The following is a 14,365-nucleotide window of genomic DNA, read 5'->3' as shown; positions in this document are numbered from 1 at the left end:
GAGAGAAATTTAGTATCTGTGAAAAATAGTTTTAAATCTGTAACATGTTCGAAGACTTTAATGACAAGCACAACTTAAAGGTGAGTTGAAGTAGCTAGGGCTATTAGCTGTAGCATTGCTGCTAAATCTGGTTAGGATCAAGCAAAGCTGGAGGGTGTTATCTAAAACTGAAAGATCATGATATAAAATGTTAAGTAGAGATTAAATATCGTGAAATTCCAATGCTGAGATACGAAGAATCATAGCTAGATTAGGTAGTGTGTGACCCCAGAATTGCTAAACGTAAGAGGCAATATATCATCCTAAAAACTGCAAATCTGGCAGAGAATTTCTTGCTGTTAGTCTAGTCTATGGTATCTGCTGTTACATTATTCTATCTAGTTTGGATGTGAAGTTGTTTTTTTGTTGCTGTTGCTAATTTTTTAGTGGCCTTGTAAACAAAGTACTTCAATCTAAAATGCAAGGTATGTCCTGTCATTTTATCCCTGAAAAGGAAGAAAAAGAGTCCTTGGATCTTGAGATCTTATGTGATCTTTTTATCCATGTAAAGCAATAATAACAGTCTTTAAATACTATAAAAGGCAGGTACCAAAAGGGAGCATCTTCTTCCCTATGTTCATGACTGATAGCAGAAGAACAATGTATTTAAATAGCAGCATGGGTGCAGGATGCATATTAGGAAGAAAACTTTCTCCTGCCCATGACAGTGAAGAATCAGTTGCCTGCAAAGGCTCTTCAGCATGTAGAATAGGAGATTTTTTTTTTTTAAGAGACTTCTTAAACTAGTCTGTATCTCTCATAGAAGAGAAGTCAGTGAGAGGGCGGTCGCAAACTGCTCCCCAGGCTGGAGAACAGTTAACAGCCTTTAATTTCTGGATGCTATTCAGGCTCTCCACAGTGGGGGGGATGAATTTCTATACCTGCAGCCATGAGTTAGAAATGGGACCAAGGTGCCACGAACAATTAGTCTGCTGGCTGTTCCCTGGTAATAGACACTTGTGTCTACAGGAATTACAACTGCCTGTCACTTACTTTGGGGAATTACAGAGAAGCAAGAGCATCAGGAGAATGATGCACAAAGAAAAATGAGTCCAAAAGTCAGCTGAGTTTGCAAAGTGTGTGAGGAAGACTGAATAAGACATATTTCTGTCAAGAATAACGGAGAGGTATTTGATCCTGCCTTGGTCAGGGGATAGGCTCATTGGGGGAGCTTTTGGGGTCCCTTTGGGGTTTTACATATGAACTGTGGAGTTGAACACATCGTAGAGGTTTGAACCTCAGCAAAGGCATTTTCTTCTATTCACACTGACTCCTTCACCATCCTCTTTGCTCTGGGGCAGCCGCAGCCCCATGGGGCATTGCCATGGGGCCAGGACTAAGCACTAGGTCCACAGGTAGCTCTTTGGGAGCTTCTCTCCTGACTGTTCAACAGATTGGATGTAATTCAGCATCCTACAGATTTAAGCCATTTCTTCATGCCCAGGTCTGAAGGCTGTGCAGATCTGCACATGCCAGCTTTGCAGATGTGAAAACGTGTTAACCTAAAAATAGCCAAATGATTCCAGGCTCATTTATTCACTTTCTTTTGAGTGATATTACTTATTTGAGATTCTCTGCTTCTGATTGCCCTACAGTTCTATATGGCTTCTAAGTTGGTGCTGTGTAGTATGTTAAAAATATGCTTCATTTTAATAAGAACTTTTCAGAGGCCATAGTAATCCAATGCAATTATTTAAGGCACTTAAGAGAAGCCATAGAGATAGCTAACATATGTTTTATTGTGACAGATGATTACGTACTTGACATTAGAGATGTATTATGTCTCCTAAATCTCTCTGTGGCTTACTGGTGGAAAAAGAACACTGCACCAATACACATCAGGAGATTTTAAACTTAATACAGTATATATACCAGAAATAAAAAGTTGATAATAATGCATTACACTCTAGGACTTTGTTTGACTTAACTGTGATTTGAATGTATATTTTTATTTTTGCTTTTAGTAGCTAAGGATGTCAACATTTTTTTTGATGAGTTAGAAGGTGTGAACAGCCCTTCCAAAGATGATGACTCTCTGCTTCACCATGGTAACTTGACCTGTACTTCTGATGATGCCAGCAGGTTGGAAGTGGTGGGAGAGGTAAGAACATGCAGAATTGTTATTCTAATAATTAAATATGCCCACTATGGAAGGAAAAAAATGCAATCTACTTGAAAATCTCATTCTCTGGGGGCCTGTCATCAGGACTGTTTTTCCATTCTAAGATCATAATGTTGAAAGCTGAAATACTTCAGTTTAAAAGGAGGCCTTATTTACCCTGTGCACTACCCCAGGGAATCTGTAGAGCCTTTGTTGTCTGCTTGTTTCCTGAAGCAGCAAAGTCAAGTTTCATATATTCTGAAAAATAATGGAATATTTTTTGTTGTATTAATCTTGGAGGATGAGAAAGGAAGAGAAATTATCATGACTCTCTCACAGGAGGCATAGGGTGTCGGATATGGGACAAACTTTTCTTTCATGTGAAGAATATGTCAAGCAGGGGAGAAAACAGTGCACATCACAAATTCCATTATAACTTGTGGCTTAAGTCAGCCAAAATATCATCTAATCAAGCGTGAAGAAAGAAGGAGATCTAATACTTTAAACTTTGTTCTAACTTCTGTACAACTCACAGATGTTGAGTGCTCTTTGCTCAGAGAGCAAAGAGATCAGAGACCAGACCAGACTCTGATCCTGAGGCTTCCTTTTTTCCTGTTTCAGGAATGTGGCTGCATCCAGACTCCATATCAGAGAGGCCCTATGCTACCTCCAAATCACTGAAGAATAGTTTGGTGTAGGCCGATTGACACAGGTCAAAACTCACAGAGACCACACTACATTAGAAAATATGAAAGACCATCAGATACTGTGGAAGTCTCTGCCCTAGATTACCAGTATAAATATGGCTTAGATGCCAGAATTGCAGCTATATCTTTCACAGGAGCTAGAGGCTTTTTGGTACAAGTCATTTTGTGAAACACTGTTGAGGACAGAGGGAGAGATTTTCCCTGTGCTAGAAATTCAGCCCTTAGAGAGCTGCACTCCCGCAATGTTTAAACAGATAATTAAAGGCAAAAAATTCAGGCCACTCAGAGGTATGTTTGACCTTGCTCACAGTTTCAACTTTCCCCTTTCTCATCACTCTTCCCCAGATTCCCACTTCACTTTCATAAAGGCTTCTGCCTGCTTACATTATAATAGGGTAATGTGACATGATAACCCAGTGTGCATTTAGTAATCTTGTATCATATGGTCTCTAACAAATCGAGGGGGATGAAAGGTACATGACCTTACATGTTAAAGGAAAAAAATGAGCAAAAGAGTGGTAAGTAGGGGACAGGAGAGAACAACATATGCTGCAGTTAATATAACAGCGCTGCAATTCCTGTTTTCCCTTTTATGCATTCTTTGTACCAGACCTTGTTGCTTTTCAAAGGAAAACATCTGAGGAATATTTTCCTCTATGAACATTTTCTTTTTCAGAATCATAGTTAAGAAAAATAGCAATATAGGTTATGTGATTTATATAAGAAAAAAAAATAAAAAAGAAAGTCTTAATGGGAATTGAGGGATGTGGGAACCTATAAAAAAAACTTTTTCTTTATAAGAAACTATTTCAAAATACTTGACCCCTGGTTGATTCCAAAAGGAAAAGATAATCTGTTTAGATGTAGTTGTATGGTTTGCATTCATGTGCAGTGAATGGAGTGATCTCTGAAAGCTCCAGACTTCCCTTCAGTTAAGTGATGGAGCTCTACCTTGAACAGCTAAGAGAGCTTGTAGATCCCTCCTAGCATCATCAGGAGTGGGGACACTAGAGAAAGCCTATCTGAATATACTGATGTTTGTTTGATTTCGTTCTAAAGGTAACATTGCAGCTACCTAATACAATGTGGTTTCTGAGTGAGTTTGTTAAAATGCAGCTATAGTCCAAAAAATTTACATGAGAATTCCAGGGTTTCTCGGTTTTAGCCAATGAGTCAAATACTGCTTGTTTCAATTGTTAGTTGTGCATGTTCAACCAGATCTCAAAGTTATGTTGCATTCTCCCTAGTTTGTGTATGACTGCCTCCAGAGAAAATTTTATGGAGGGAGCTTTATCAACTGTCCTGTCACAGAATCAGGGCCAGTTTGGCATTCAGCTTGCCCTTTGGTGAAACATTGGCTTGAACTGTGTTATGTTTTGTTCAGGCACAGCTAAGTTCCAAGCAAATTAGAAATCACATTTCATGTGCATGGATCAAAATACTTTTTACATATGCCAACATAAAAATAAGATAGGTACTTTAAAATCTAAAACTGGAGAGGTATTATCACCAAAATCTTGTAGGTTTAACTTCAGTGAAGTTTCACTTTGTGAGAATCAGAGTACAAGCAGATAGGAGGCAAAAATGAAAAGGAAAGATGATTTAGGAGCTGCTGTTTAGGACCACTTCAATTCCATCTCTCTTTCTGTCGAACATTAAATCAGCTTTCTGTGTCCAAGGATGGGAGAAAGGAGAAGCTGGGACAAAATTAATCTTTTACTTCAGTTAGCCTACAAGGCCCATTACAGGCCATAGGCCATAAGTCATTATGTTACAGCTAATGTAGACAGTTCTGAAATTTAAATGATAACAGTCAATCCTATTAGCCAGTTTAGCTTCAAACTCTGCTGATGATATTTGGGGACAGGGTTATTAATTTGGCACATAATCGAGTTTGTTTTAACAGTCTCTTCTATAAATTGGATTTTGCACTAAAGTTTATGCCAGAATAAATTTCTTCAAATTGCAAAACAAGAATTCTTATGTTCTTATGGCTCATGTGATAATCTGTGCAATTTAAGCTAGTTTTATCGAACATATATATTACAATACAAGCCACATGCTCATTTTTTTCACAAAATCTGTGTCTTCTTCAGTGCCCATTTGAGCAAGAAATAATCTAAGGTTTCACAGATAGCTACAAATCTTTTATTTTCTAGCTTTTGGCCCCATTATTTTGTAGTTTAGATAATTTTATTGTTAGAAAGGCTTTACATAATTAAATATATTATAATGGCAAGAATAATATGCTGAACTCAAGATATACAAAAATACAGCCTCTCCAAAACCATCATCTAAACGGTTAAAAGGTTACTAAGAAAAATGACACAGAAAATATGGACAAGGCTGGAAAATATTCTTTGATTATGACTGCCTTAAAAATAGAATGATTCTGGGTTCCTCTTTTTCCATGTGGTTTATCACTATTCATGGTGCAAAAACTAATCCCCAAGCCATTTTTGAAGTCATATACAAGAGATTATAAATACAAGTAGGCACAAGCAAAAGGAAAAGATCACCTCTAAAATTCAAAGATCCTATCTTCATCAGATATCCATACTGGTAATAGCTACATACCAAAATTACTGGGAATGAAGAAAAAAATATAATTTTTAAATAAGTGGATATTGCAGTCCTTTTTGATTTATTTTTAAAAAGACCTGCAGGTAGTTTCAAACATCCTTGATTTCCCCAACTGTGTTCCTGTTTAAAATTTCCATGTAAATTCTTTATAGCTATTACATCTTTTCTGGGTGGTGAAACACTTGGGGTAAGCCTTTAGTCTGAAGTCCTACCAGAGTGTATATGTGTAAGAGTCATGTGCCTATGAAAGCTGATGGCTCCCAACTGAGAGCCCTGAGGATATGAAATCCAATGCATTGCTGCCAAACAGAATCCTGATTATACAACCTTAACTATAAAACTGCAAAGATGGCAGTGAGTACTGAACTTCTTGCTAAAGTTAAATCTCTGCTGTTCTATAGATTTCTCCTAGCATTCTGGCCCAAGGAATACATATTCGACTTCCATGACTGTACAACTTTGCCACCAAAAACTGTAGTCAGAACCAATTTTATTTATTTACTTTTTAAATCAGTGCAGGAAAAGTGAATTTTGAAGTCACAACAGAGGGAAATACAGGAAATGTTGGGAAATTGTCAGTGAGTCTCAAAATGGGAACAAAGTCTTGAACTACAGCAGTGAAATCCTGGAATATTCTGGATAATGTGAAAGTCCAGCTGCTCCTCTATCTACAAGCTGCTGAGCCAGCTTGTGTGTGTGTGTGTTGTGCTACATTGCTGTATCCTGATAAGTCCAGGCTCAGCTCGTCAAGCCAGACAGGTTAATTAGCTTCCCATAATAGAAGGGAACAGAACCGGTTTCTTCCAGGAGCAAGTCCAGGAGGCCTTGTTAGTCTTGATTTGTCATACTGTATTCCTCAGATGACCAGGTCCTGCAACTGCAGATAGGGTCCAAGCAGCCTTTCTGAACAAAATAATGACAATATTGGGGTGAGGAGAGTGTCACAAGTTCAACAGAATGTAGTTGTCCCAGGAGGTTGTATTTATAGGTGAAGCGGTGCTATGGCTCACATAACAGCCAAATCTTATAGGAAATTTTTAACACAAGGTACTTTTTAAAACATCCACTCAGTTGTCAGTGTAGGGCAAACCAATTTCCTCTGAGGAAAAGACGAAACATACAGAGCCAAAGGGCAAATCTATCTGTTTTATTTTCCAGTGGAATCCCTACTCCATGGGGGAAAAGATACATTCCTTGTGATTCATGCTGGATGGGTCAATGATAGCATTTTAGTTCAGATCAGGAGAGAGTGTTTGAGGTGAAACTCTCCCCCTACCCCTGCTTCCCATCCTTTGGTTTGCATTACTGAGCAGTTCCAGATTTCAAAAACTGGATTCCTTCTGGATGAAAATAAACTGTCAGATTTCAACTGATAATGAACAGAGAATCTCTTAGACTAGACTAGAGTTGCCAAAAGCAAAACCTCAAGCCTGGACAAGTCCACACATCTGGTCCTTGGTATGGATTGTTTTACTCTACAGATCCTTTCCTATGATGCTGCCTTACTTACCAAAATAGATACAGCCAGTCTGTATCTGTACAACCTGGCACCTACCAAACAGAAAGAATGGCTGAGCAGGAGGCTTAGAAATTTAAGAGCTACTGCACCCTCCTGTTATTTAAATATCCTCTTTTTTTTCCTGCTTTCTTAACATATGTATTTTCTAGAAGAGGAAAAAAAAAATTCTTCCAGAGCTGTTTTCAGATGTAATGGTTTCTGAAAAACAATTCTCATATCCTGATAATATCATTTGTCAGCGTGATATTAGTACAGGTATAAAAGATCTGTTACCGCTATTTCCTAAGGGCTTAAATCTTTTTTTCTAGTCTTCTTTTTCAACTCCAAGAACTGTTCCTACTATTTCAAATCTGCATTAAGCTGTGTCAGAAGTTAGGCACTGTAATAAAACAATCCTAGAAAAATTCCGCTCTCTGCCTGCAATAAACTGGTGGTACCAAGGGAATGTGTACTGGGGATGCTCTCATTTGTTTTCTATTTAAACAAAGATGCCTGCTGGAAATCCAGAAGTAGCTTACACTAAACTTTCTGACTGGGATTCTTGCTTGGTTCTTCTGTAAGAATAATTTTTCCTATTGTTATTATGGCAACTCTGCTCACGTTTTGTCATTTAAATTAAGCGGTTCTTCTAAGAAAGTATTTTGAAAGTTCCCTATTCTTCCTCCATGTGAAAGGCAAAGAATTCATTTTTCAGATATTTGGCTATGTATTAAAGAACAAGGTTATTTCTGGGAGGAATGATTCAGCAAGTCATGTAGGAGAATGAAGAAGAAAGAGCCCACCCTTCTCCTCAGCTTGGAGGTGGACTGATCTCAAGGGCCGTGAAGGCCCCGGCTGCTATACTGCTCCCAAGGAATTTGGTTTGTTTCCATATACCATTTGTAGTGTACGTATCTTGTTAGAACTGCTCCAACCCATCAGCAATTTCAACTTGTGTAAAACAAAAACTTGACCCCTGGGCATGACTTGCCCAGTCCTGGTCATGATAAAATATGAAGAGGTTCTGTGGAGAATTTCATTTTATGAATTTCTAAAAGACAACAGCAATGTAGTTAGTCTTCTAGCTCTCAGGAGAGGAATCTGCTTGACCTCTTACTAACAGTGCAATCAGCTTGCCTCTCTCTGCCAGAGAAAACATTTGAACAGGCACATTCTCTGCTGAAAATAGCCAAGAAGTAATATTTATTGCCTTTATGTGCTACTAGATGAAAACAAAACAAAACAAAATAACAGGAATTATTTTCAAATAAATCTGGTGGGTTTTCTCAGTTGTTTCATAAACCTATAATATTTTGTAGTTAAACTGATGAAGTATGGTGAGGTGGGAGCAGGACCTTCCTACTCTTCTCTGTGTCCTATGAGAAAGGGGCACTCTTACCACAAAGCAAAGGGAATCTCTACAGCAGGGTTTGCATTTCTCACCACAGTAAATATTGAGCCGTCATTTCCTCTCCACATGCAAAATGATGTTCTACCATCTTGAGTCCTTAGTTATAAATGTACAATTCATTATAACACTGTTCTCTGGTTTATTTTATAGATAGGAAGCTATTGCTAAATTTCTGGTGGGTCATAAGAGAAGAAGGTTGTCTCACATAAAATATTGTCATGTTCCAATACAATGTGACAGAACATCTGCCTAAGTGACCTCCTGGTTTTGAACTGGGGAGATCTGCACTCCTTTCAGAGGACCTCAGGAACATTTTTATTTAAAGCACCTAAAAAATCTGAGCAGCTTGTTCTGATCTTTACAGTTGAGTAATGCTGAAGATTGCAGATGCAGATCAAGATACAGCAATTACCAAAGCGCACTGACATTACTGAAATATTTGCCTTCCTTTTGACAGGAAGCACCTGATAAGAACAAAACCAATGGATTATATTTTAGAGATGGGAAATGTCGAATCGACTACATTCTGGTGTATAGAAAATCCAATCCACAGACGGAAAAGAGGGAAGTATTTGAGAGGAATATCAGAGCCGAAGGGCTTCAAATGGAGAAAGAGGTAAGACAAGTTACTTGAAAAACGCTTCTGATGTTTAAAGATGCATAGATTCAGAATCTTGTTTTCCCTGAAACTTGATTGCTTTGTTGTAGTAGTGGGAAAAAAAGCTTTTAAGCATCCCTAAATATAGACTGCTTATTGCCAGAGCAGTGAGAAATCTGAGCCTAAATAAAAATCAGCCACATGGGTTGAAGGCCAAATAGGCCATTACACTACTCTTTTTCAACCTTCTGCAGAAGTAGGCCATAGAATTTCATCCACTGAGCTATGCAAAGGAGAAAATAAGTGCTGGTTTCAGATGGCCTAAATTCTACTGAGTGCAGTCCACATTTCTGCACCCATGCTTCCTTTTACTTACCTGCTCCGCTTTGTACTGAAGCTCTTGATACTCACTCCAGAGACCTAACGAGATACCTACCTGCCACCTTGGGCACAGGGGCTTCCTTGGCATTTTGGTAGTGTGAAAGTAACCTAAATGTCTCCCCTGCAGTGTTATTCCTGAACATTTAAATAATTGGGCAATGCATACAAAATCTTTATTCTCTCCAAAATAAAGAAAATGCTTCCTTTCTTCATCTTTTTTTTTTTTTTGAACGAATGAATGAATGTGTAGTGGTGGATGTAAGTATGTTAGTGGATATTGGTGGCTTCCATCAAACATCAAACATTATCATGAACTATTCCTTTAAGCAACCTGGAAATGTCTGTTTGGATGAGATAGTTGATAGATTTTTTTACTGGCAGTTGTTGTTTATTTTTTGCCTTCCCTGAAAACATGCCAATGTCTATATGAGCATTAATTCAAGATCAAACAGGGTGAGTTCAGGGTGGTAATTCAGCTTCACATGCTAAGATTCTGCTTGGCTTCCATCAGGAGAAATGCTGAAAAGCATTTTGGGTGAGTCTCTGAAGTTTGCACAGTGTAGAAAACAAACACAGGCCGTGTCCTCACTATAGCTATATTTCACTAAGTTTCAAACCAATTTTTTCCTCTTTGGTGTTTTTGCAGATTTTTTTTTCATTTATTATTGTGCTAAGATCAACAGTGAAAGCCACAAAATCCTCTTATATAGTGTTATGAAACCTAATATAATATTCTGCTTAGAAAACTTTTTCAAATTGATTGTTTAAGTGCTTACTATAGACTCTTCTTGTGGCTACACATTGTTCTCTTTCCCAATTATATGAAATTTACTGTCTAGGCTGCAGGAATGTTCTGCCCATTTGATCATTCATTTCAGTTTCTGTTACACTGCTGACATGCAGTTTTATTTCTTACTAATCTTATTTGGCCCTGATGTGACTTCTTGCCATTACTAGTAATTGTAGATTTTCTAAACTCAGAATGATCAAAATGAGGTTATGTTACATGACTCAAGCTAATGCTTTTAAAATCTAGGATAGCAATCTTTTTAATATATGACTTTGACCTAAAATTAAACACTCACAGGTGTATTTTATGATCACTTTAGTTTCAAAATTGAATTATAATCCTGAAGGAAATAAGCATATTCTTGGTGCCCCCAGCAGAGTAGCAACTAATTGTTGTGATTTACTAGTATCTAGTTTGCTTCTTATGATTGCTGCTGCTCCTCGTGATGAGACTTTTAGGTCATCCTGGCTTTCAGTTCTGGAATATTTTAACAGCAAGACAGTTTTCTAATAATAATATAAGCAATATAATATATTGCTTCCACAGGGGACAGTTTACTCCTACATAAAGGAAGAGAACCATTCTCTGGTTCTGACCTCTGAGCTTAAAAAGGGGCAACAAATTATAACTGCTGGAAACTTTTCACTTTCCAAAAATTTTGTGTGGCTGCTGGTGCATTCTCCTTTGACTACTGACTGTTCATATATTAGCATTTGATTGTGCTTGTCCTACCTTTTTAACGTGAAACCAAGGGCAAAGAAGAAAACTCTAAGCACTAGTCACATTATAGTTCTGCAACCTTATTCCTCAGTAACACTGCAGTGAGAAAATAATGTACCGCAGTGACTCCCCCACAGCTGTAACTCAGCAAAAATACCCAGGAACTTGAGGATGAAGGGTGAAAACTTGTTTACTCAGTGGAATGAAATGAAAAAGTAAATATGAAATGGATTTATTGATATTGAGATAACTTCAGGCATAATGTCAAGATCACGTTAACTGACAAAGGTATATGTTACTGATTGATTGTGGAAAAAACTGCTAAATGTTTTGCAGGTATTACTCAGTGAGTTCATGCTTTTTTTCTTTATCTGTCTGCCATACTGCTGGCTGTTTATATTCTGCTAGTCCTATAGTAGCAACAAAGGGATCCTAGACCAGGTATAGATCCCAAATTAATGATGATGTAGGAAACAGAGCTCCAAGAGTGAAATATAATTTATCTGAATAGATTGGAGAACCAATTGTCTCGTTTTACCCACCCAAAGATATTAGTGTTCATTTTGTATGTCTTCAGCATAAATCATTTTATGACCCTTCTCCCTGCTTTTCAGTGTATGCTTGGTCTAGGTAGGATTGCTATCCCAGTCCAACATGGATCACATGTGCACAGAAGCTCTAGGTAAGTAAGGCAAAATATAGGGCACACCAGAGAAGAAGACTGGATTCTCTTCTCAGCCAGACACAAAATTTCCTGCATCGATTTGACTTGTTTAACCTGATGTCACAATGAAGAAGACAACCACCGTATCTTGACTTCAGGAGTCTTGCTTACTTCCACTGTTGTGTTTTATTTTTTTAATATCTGAAACAGATTTGTATGTTGGATAAAATTGAAGGAGAATTGTTCAAAAGAAGCAAGTTTTTGTAGAGATGAGCTATAGGAATGCCTGTTTGCAGCATTGGTACTGACTGTAAACATGCTATGGTACTCTTGCCTCACAAATCTGACTGGCAAATCGTTAACAAGAGAAAGGATAATACTGTCTATTATGTCTTTTCTTTTTATATATATACACATACGAATATATGAGGGTATTTCTCATAACTGTCCTAATCCAATGTAGCTCTGAGACTAGGATCAGCTCATTGACTCTCAGAGATGAAATACATCACTTCCTGAGGGACCATAAAATCACAGGGTGACAGGTTTCCGGAAAGTCTCTTTTTCAGTGAGAACAGAAAGTCAGAATTACACTGAGTACATGGATTTTTCACAATAATAAAGACTAAAAAACTCAGCTATCTGGCCAAAATCTAGCAAAATTCCCTTATCCCACACTATCCTTGCAGCTTCCACTGATATACTCTAGCCTCTGTCCTAATGGCTGGGCAAAATTAAGTTACTCTGAATGGTAACTTTACTGTGCCAGTACATGGATACACACAGTATTACAAACAGCTTTAAGTACAGCAGTTCAGATTTTACTGCATTAAAAGATCACGTGTAGAGATAGACAGCATGAAGAAGCAAATGCATAATTTTTTTCTGCCACAGCCTATTTAAACTGCAGCATAATGCAATGAAAAGGAAAGATAGAGGCAAGGCAGTACACAGACATAAAAAAAAAAAGACATGAACTTCATGAACAAACTCTAAATACCCTTGGATCTAAAATTCTTAAAAGAAAAAAAGAAAGTTATCTTAGATTTGGATGTGCATCCAAAGTGAATATGCTGTTGGGTAGGACCTGGTCATATTGCCGCTCAGAAAAGATCACGTTATGTCGAGCTTGGCATATTCTTTAATTCTACTTTTCATGGCTACACTAAGCTACTCCATATAGAATGTTTTTTTTTTTTTCTTAATGATTGTGTTCCAAGTTTTTAGTCTATATTTTTTGAATTGATTGCAGGATTTATTTTAAAAGATATTTTACATGCCTGTAGAAATTGTTAGATAGAAATTTAGTAATGACAAAATACTCATATTACTAATGAAAGTAGTAGTGAGGCCCCAGATTTTACATAATTATGTATGCTAAAGTTTCAGTATAGGTGAAATGAACTGCTTTAAAGCACTAGTTTTCCTTGCTGTGCTAACAAGCAAGTCTTCTCACAGTCACTGGAAGCAAAATATGTTTCAGGAACTAGTTTCAAACATTTTATTAAAAAACATCGATATATTTGGGCTTCCAGCTGCACACTGATCTTCATTTCTTCCAAATGAAAGAAGATGTTCGTTTAGTGTACTGGTCCAGTTTTCAGGAATAATCTAAATTGTGTGCTTTCTGTGCTACACAGCCAATTAAAAATTTAAACATATACACTGTAACTGTCAAGCTGTCACCAGGGCATTCCTAATTGCATTCACTCCCTCCAGCTGACATTTCTGGGACAACACCTGGCAGCTGATATGGAGCTGCTGGATACAATAGGCAGTAGAAATATACAATAGGTGCTCTCTGGATGGAAAACAAAAAGGCCTCCCAAAAAACTCAGTATAAGTTTCACTTTTGTTATGTGAACAAGTATTTACTGGCGGCCATAATCTGAGTCTGAAAGCTGCATTTTGAGGTATTTTTCAAGAGTGGGTGCAATATAATTAAAGAATATTATTATGCCATGAATTTCAAGTTTCAAAACAGGGGTAGGTTGATTCATGGAGAGATAAAAAGAGTTCTATAAAGCAGTTTCTCTTAATGTGGCTGTGATTTTGTACTAATGGGACAGGAGGCTAAAAATATATATTTAGTAAGAGGCATATATTTAGCAGCAACCTGAAACCTGATTTAAAATGATGAATGTTCAGAGAAATTGTAGATGACAGAAAGAGCACACAATATACTATCATCTCAGTGATTCTTAGCTTGTCCTTGAGTGTAAAACCAAAATAAAATTATGACAATGTCGAAGTGATGTGAAGAAATAAAGAAATAAAGAATGAGTACAAACAAACAAGAATTTCAAAAAATGAAACTTTAAATACAGAAAGTGATGATGTGAAAATGAGGCATTATAATGAATATTACTTTCTAGCAGAAATGAGATTTTATTTTATTATTTTATTTTATTTTATTTTATTTTATTTTATTTTACTGGGAGCATTGCAGTGCCAAAACATTTATGTTGGAGTGAGCTGCTTTTTCTTCTGACTTGTGCGTCAGCACTGGAATTGTTAAGTGCTGTTACATAAGCTTTATTGCTGATTCTGATTCACAGGCAGAAAAGAAGTAGACTTCCAGACCCCGAGTGATGTTTGCAGAGCTAAGAGAGAAAACATGTTTTATAAACTTAGCTTAGGTAATTTGGCCCACTGAGAAGAACAACAAGAGTCCCAGTGCCTTTTCAGTGCCTCTAAATTTCTCTTTCAATTTTAAGTTTGTCTTATTCACTTATTGGAAGAACGACAATTTCATTTTAATTTATTGCTGATATGGATGTTCATTTGATCACCCAGGTGTACAGTTGATATCAGAGTGTTCAACCTGCAACCCAATAACTATTTGTAGCTTGCCAGGAGAGTCTATGTGGCTG

At 37.2% G+C, this 14,365-nt stretch overlaps 1 protein-coding gene across 1 annotated transcript in view; it reads left to right on the top strand.

The window, feature by feature from the left end:
* Positions 1-14,365, top strand: part of ANO4 (anoctamin 4) — a 106,155-nt gene that overhangs the window by 18,310 nt on the left and 73,480 nt on the right. The window contains exons 2-3 of the mRNA XM_088532880.1: positions 2,004-2,140; positions 8,797-8,955. Coding sequence (XP_088389006.1) covers positions 2,004-2,140; positions 8,797-8,955 — 296 coding nt within the window. The remainder of the gene's footprint in view (positions 1-2,003; positions 2,141-8,796; positions 8,956-14,365) is intronic.

This window comes from Tinamus guttatus, unplaced genomic scaffold, assembly GCF_059628265.1.
Source record: "Tinamus guttatus ecotype Peru unplaced genomic scaffold, ASM5962826v1 Tinamus_guttatus_pri_ptg000472l, whole genome shotgun sequence".
NCBI lineage: Eukaryota > Metazoa > Chordata > Aves > Tinamiformes > Tinamidae > Tinamus > Tinamus guttatus.
This window is presented reverse-complemented; position numbering and strand designations above follow the sequence as displayed.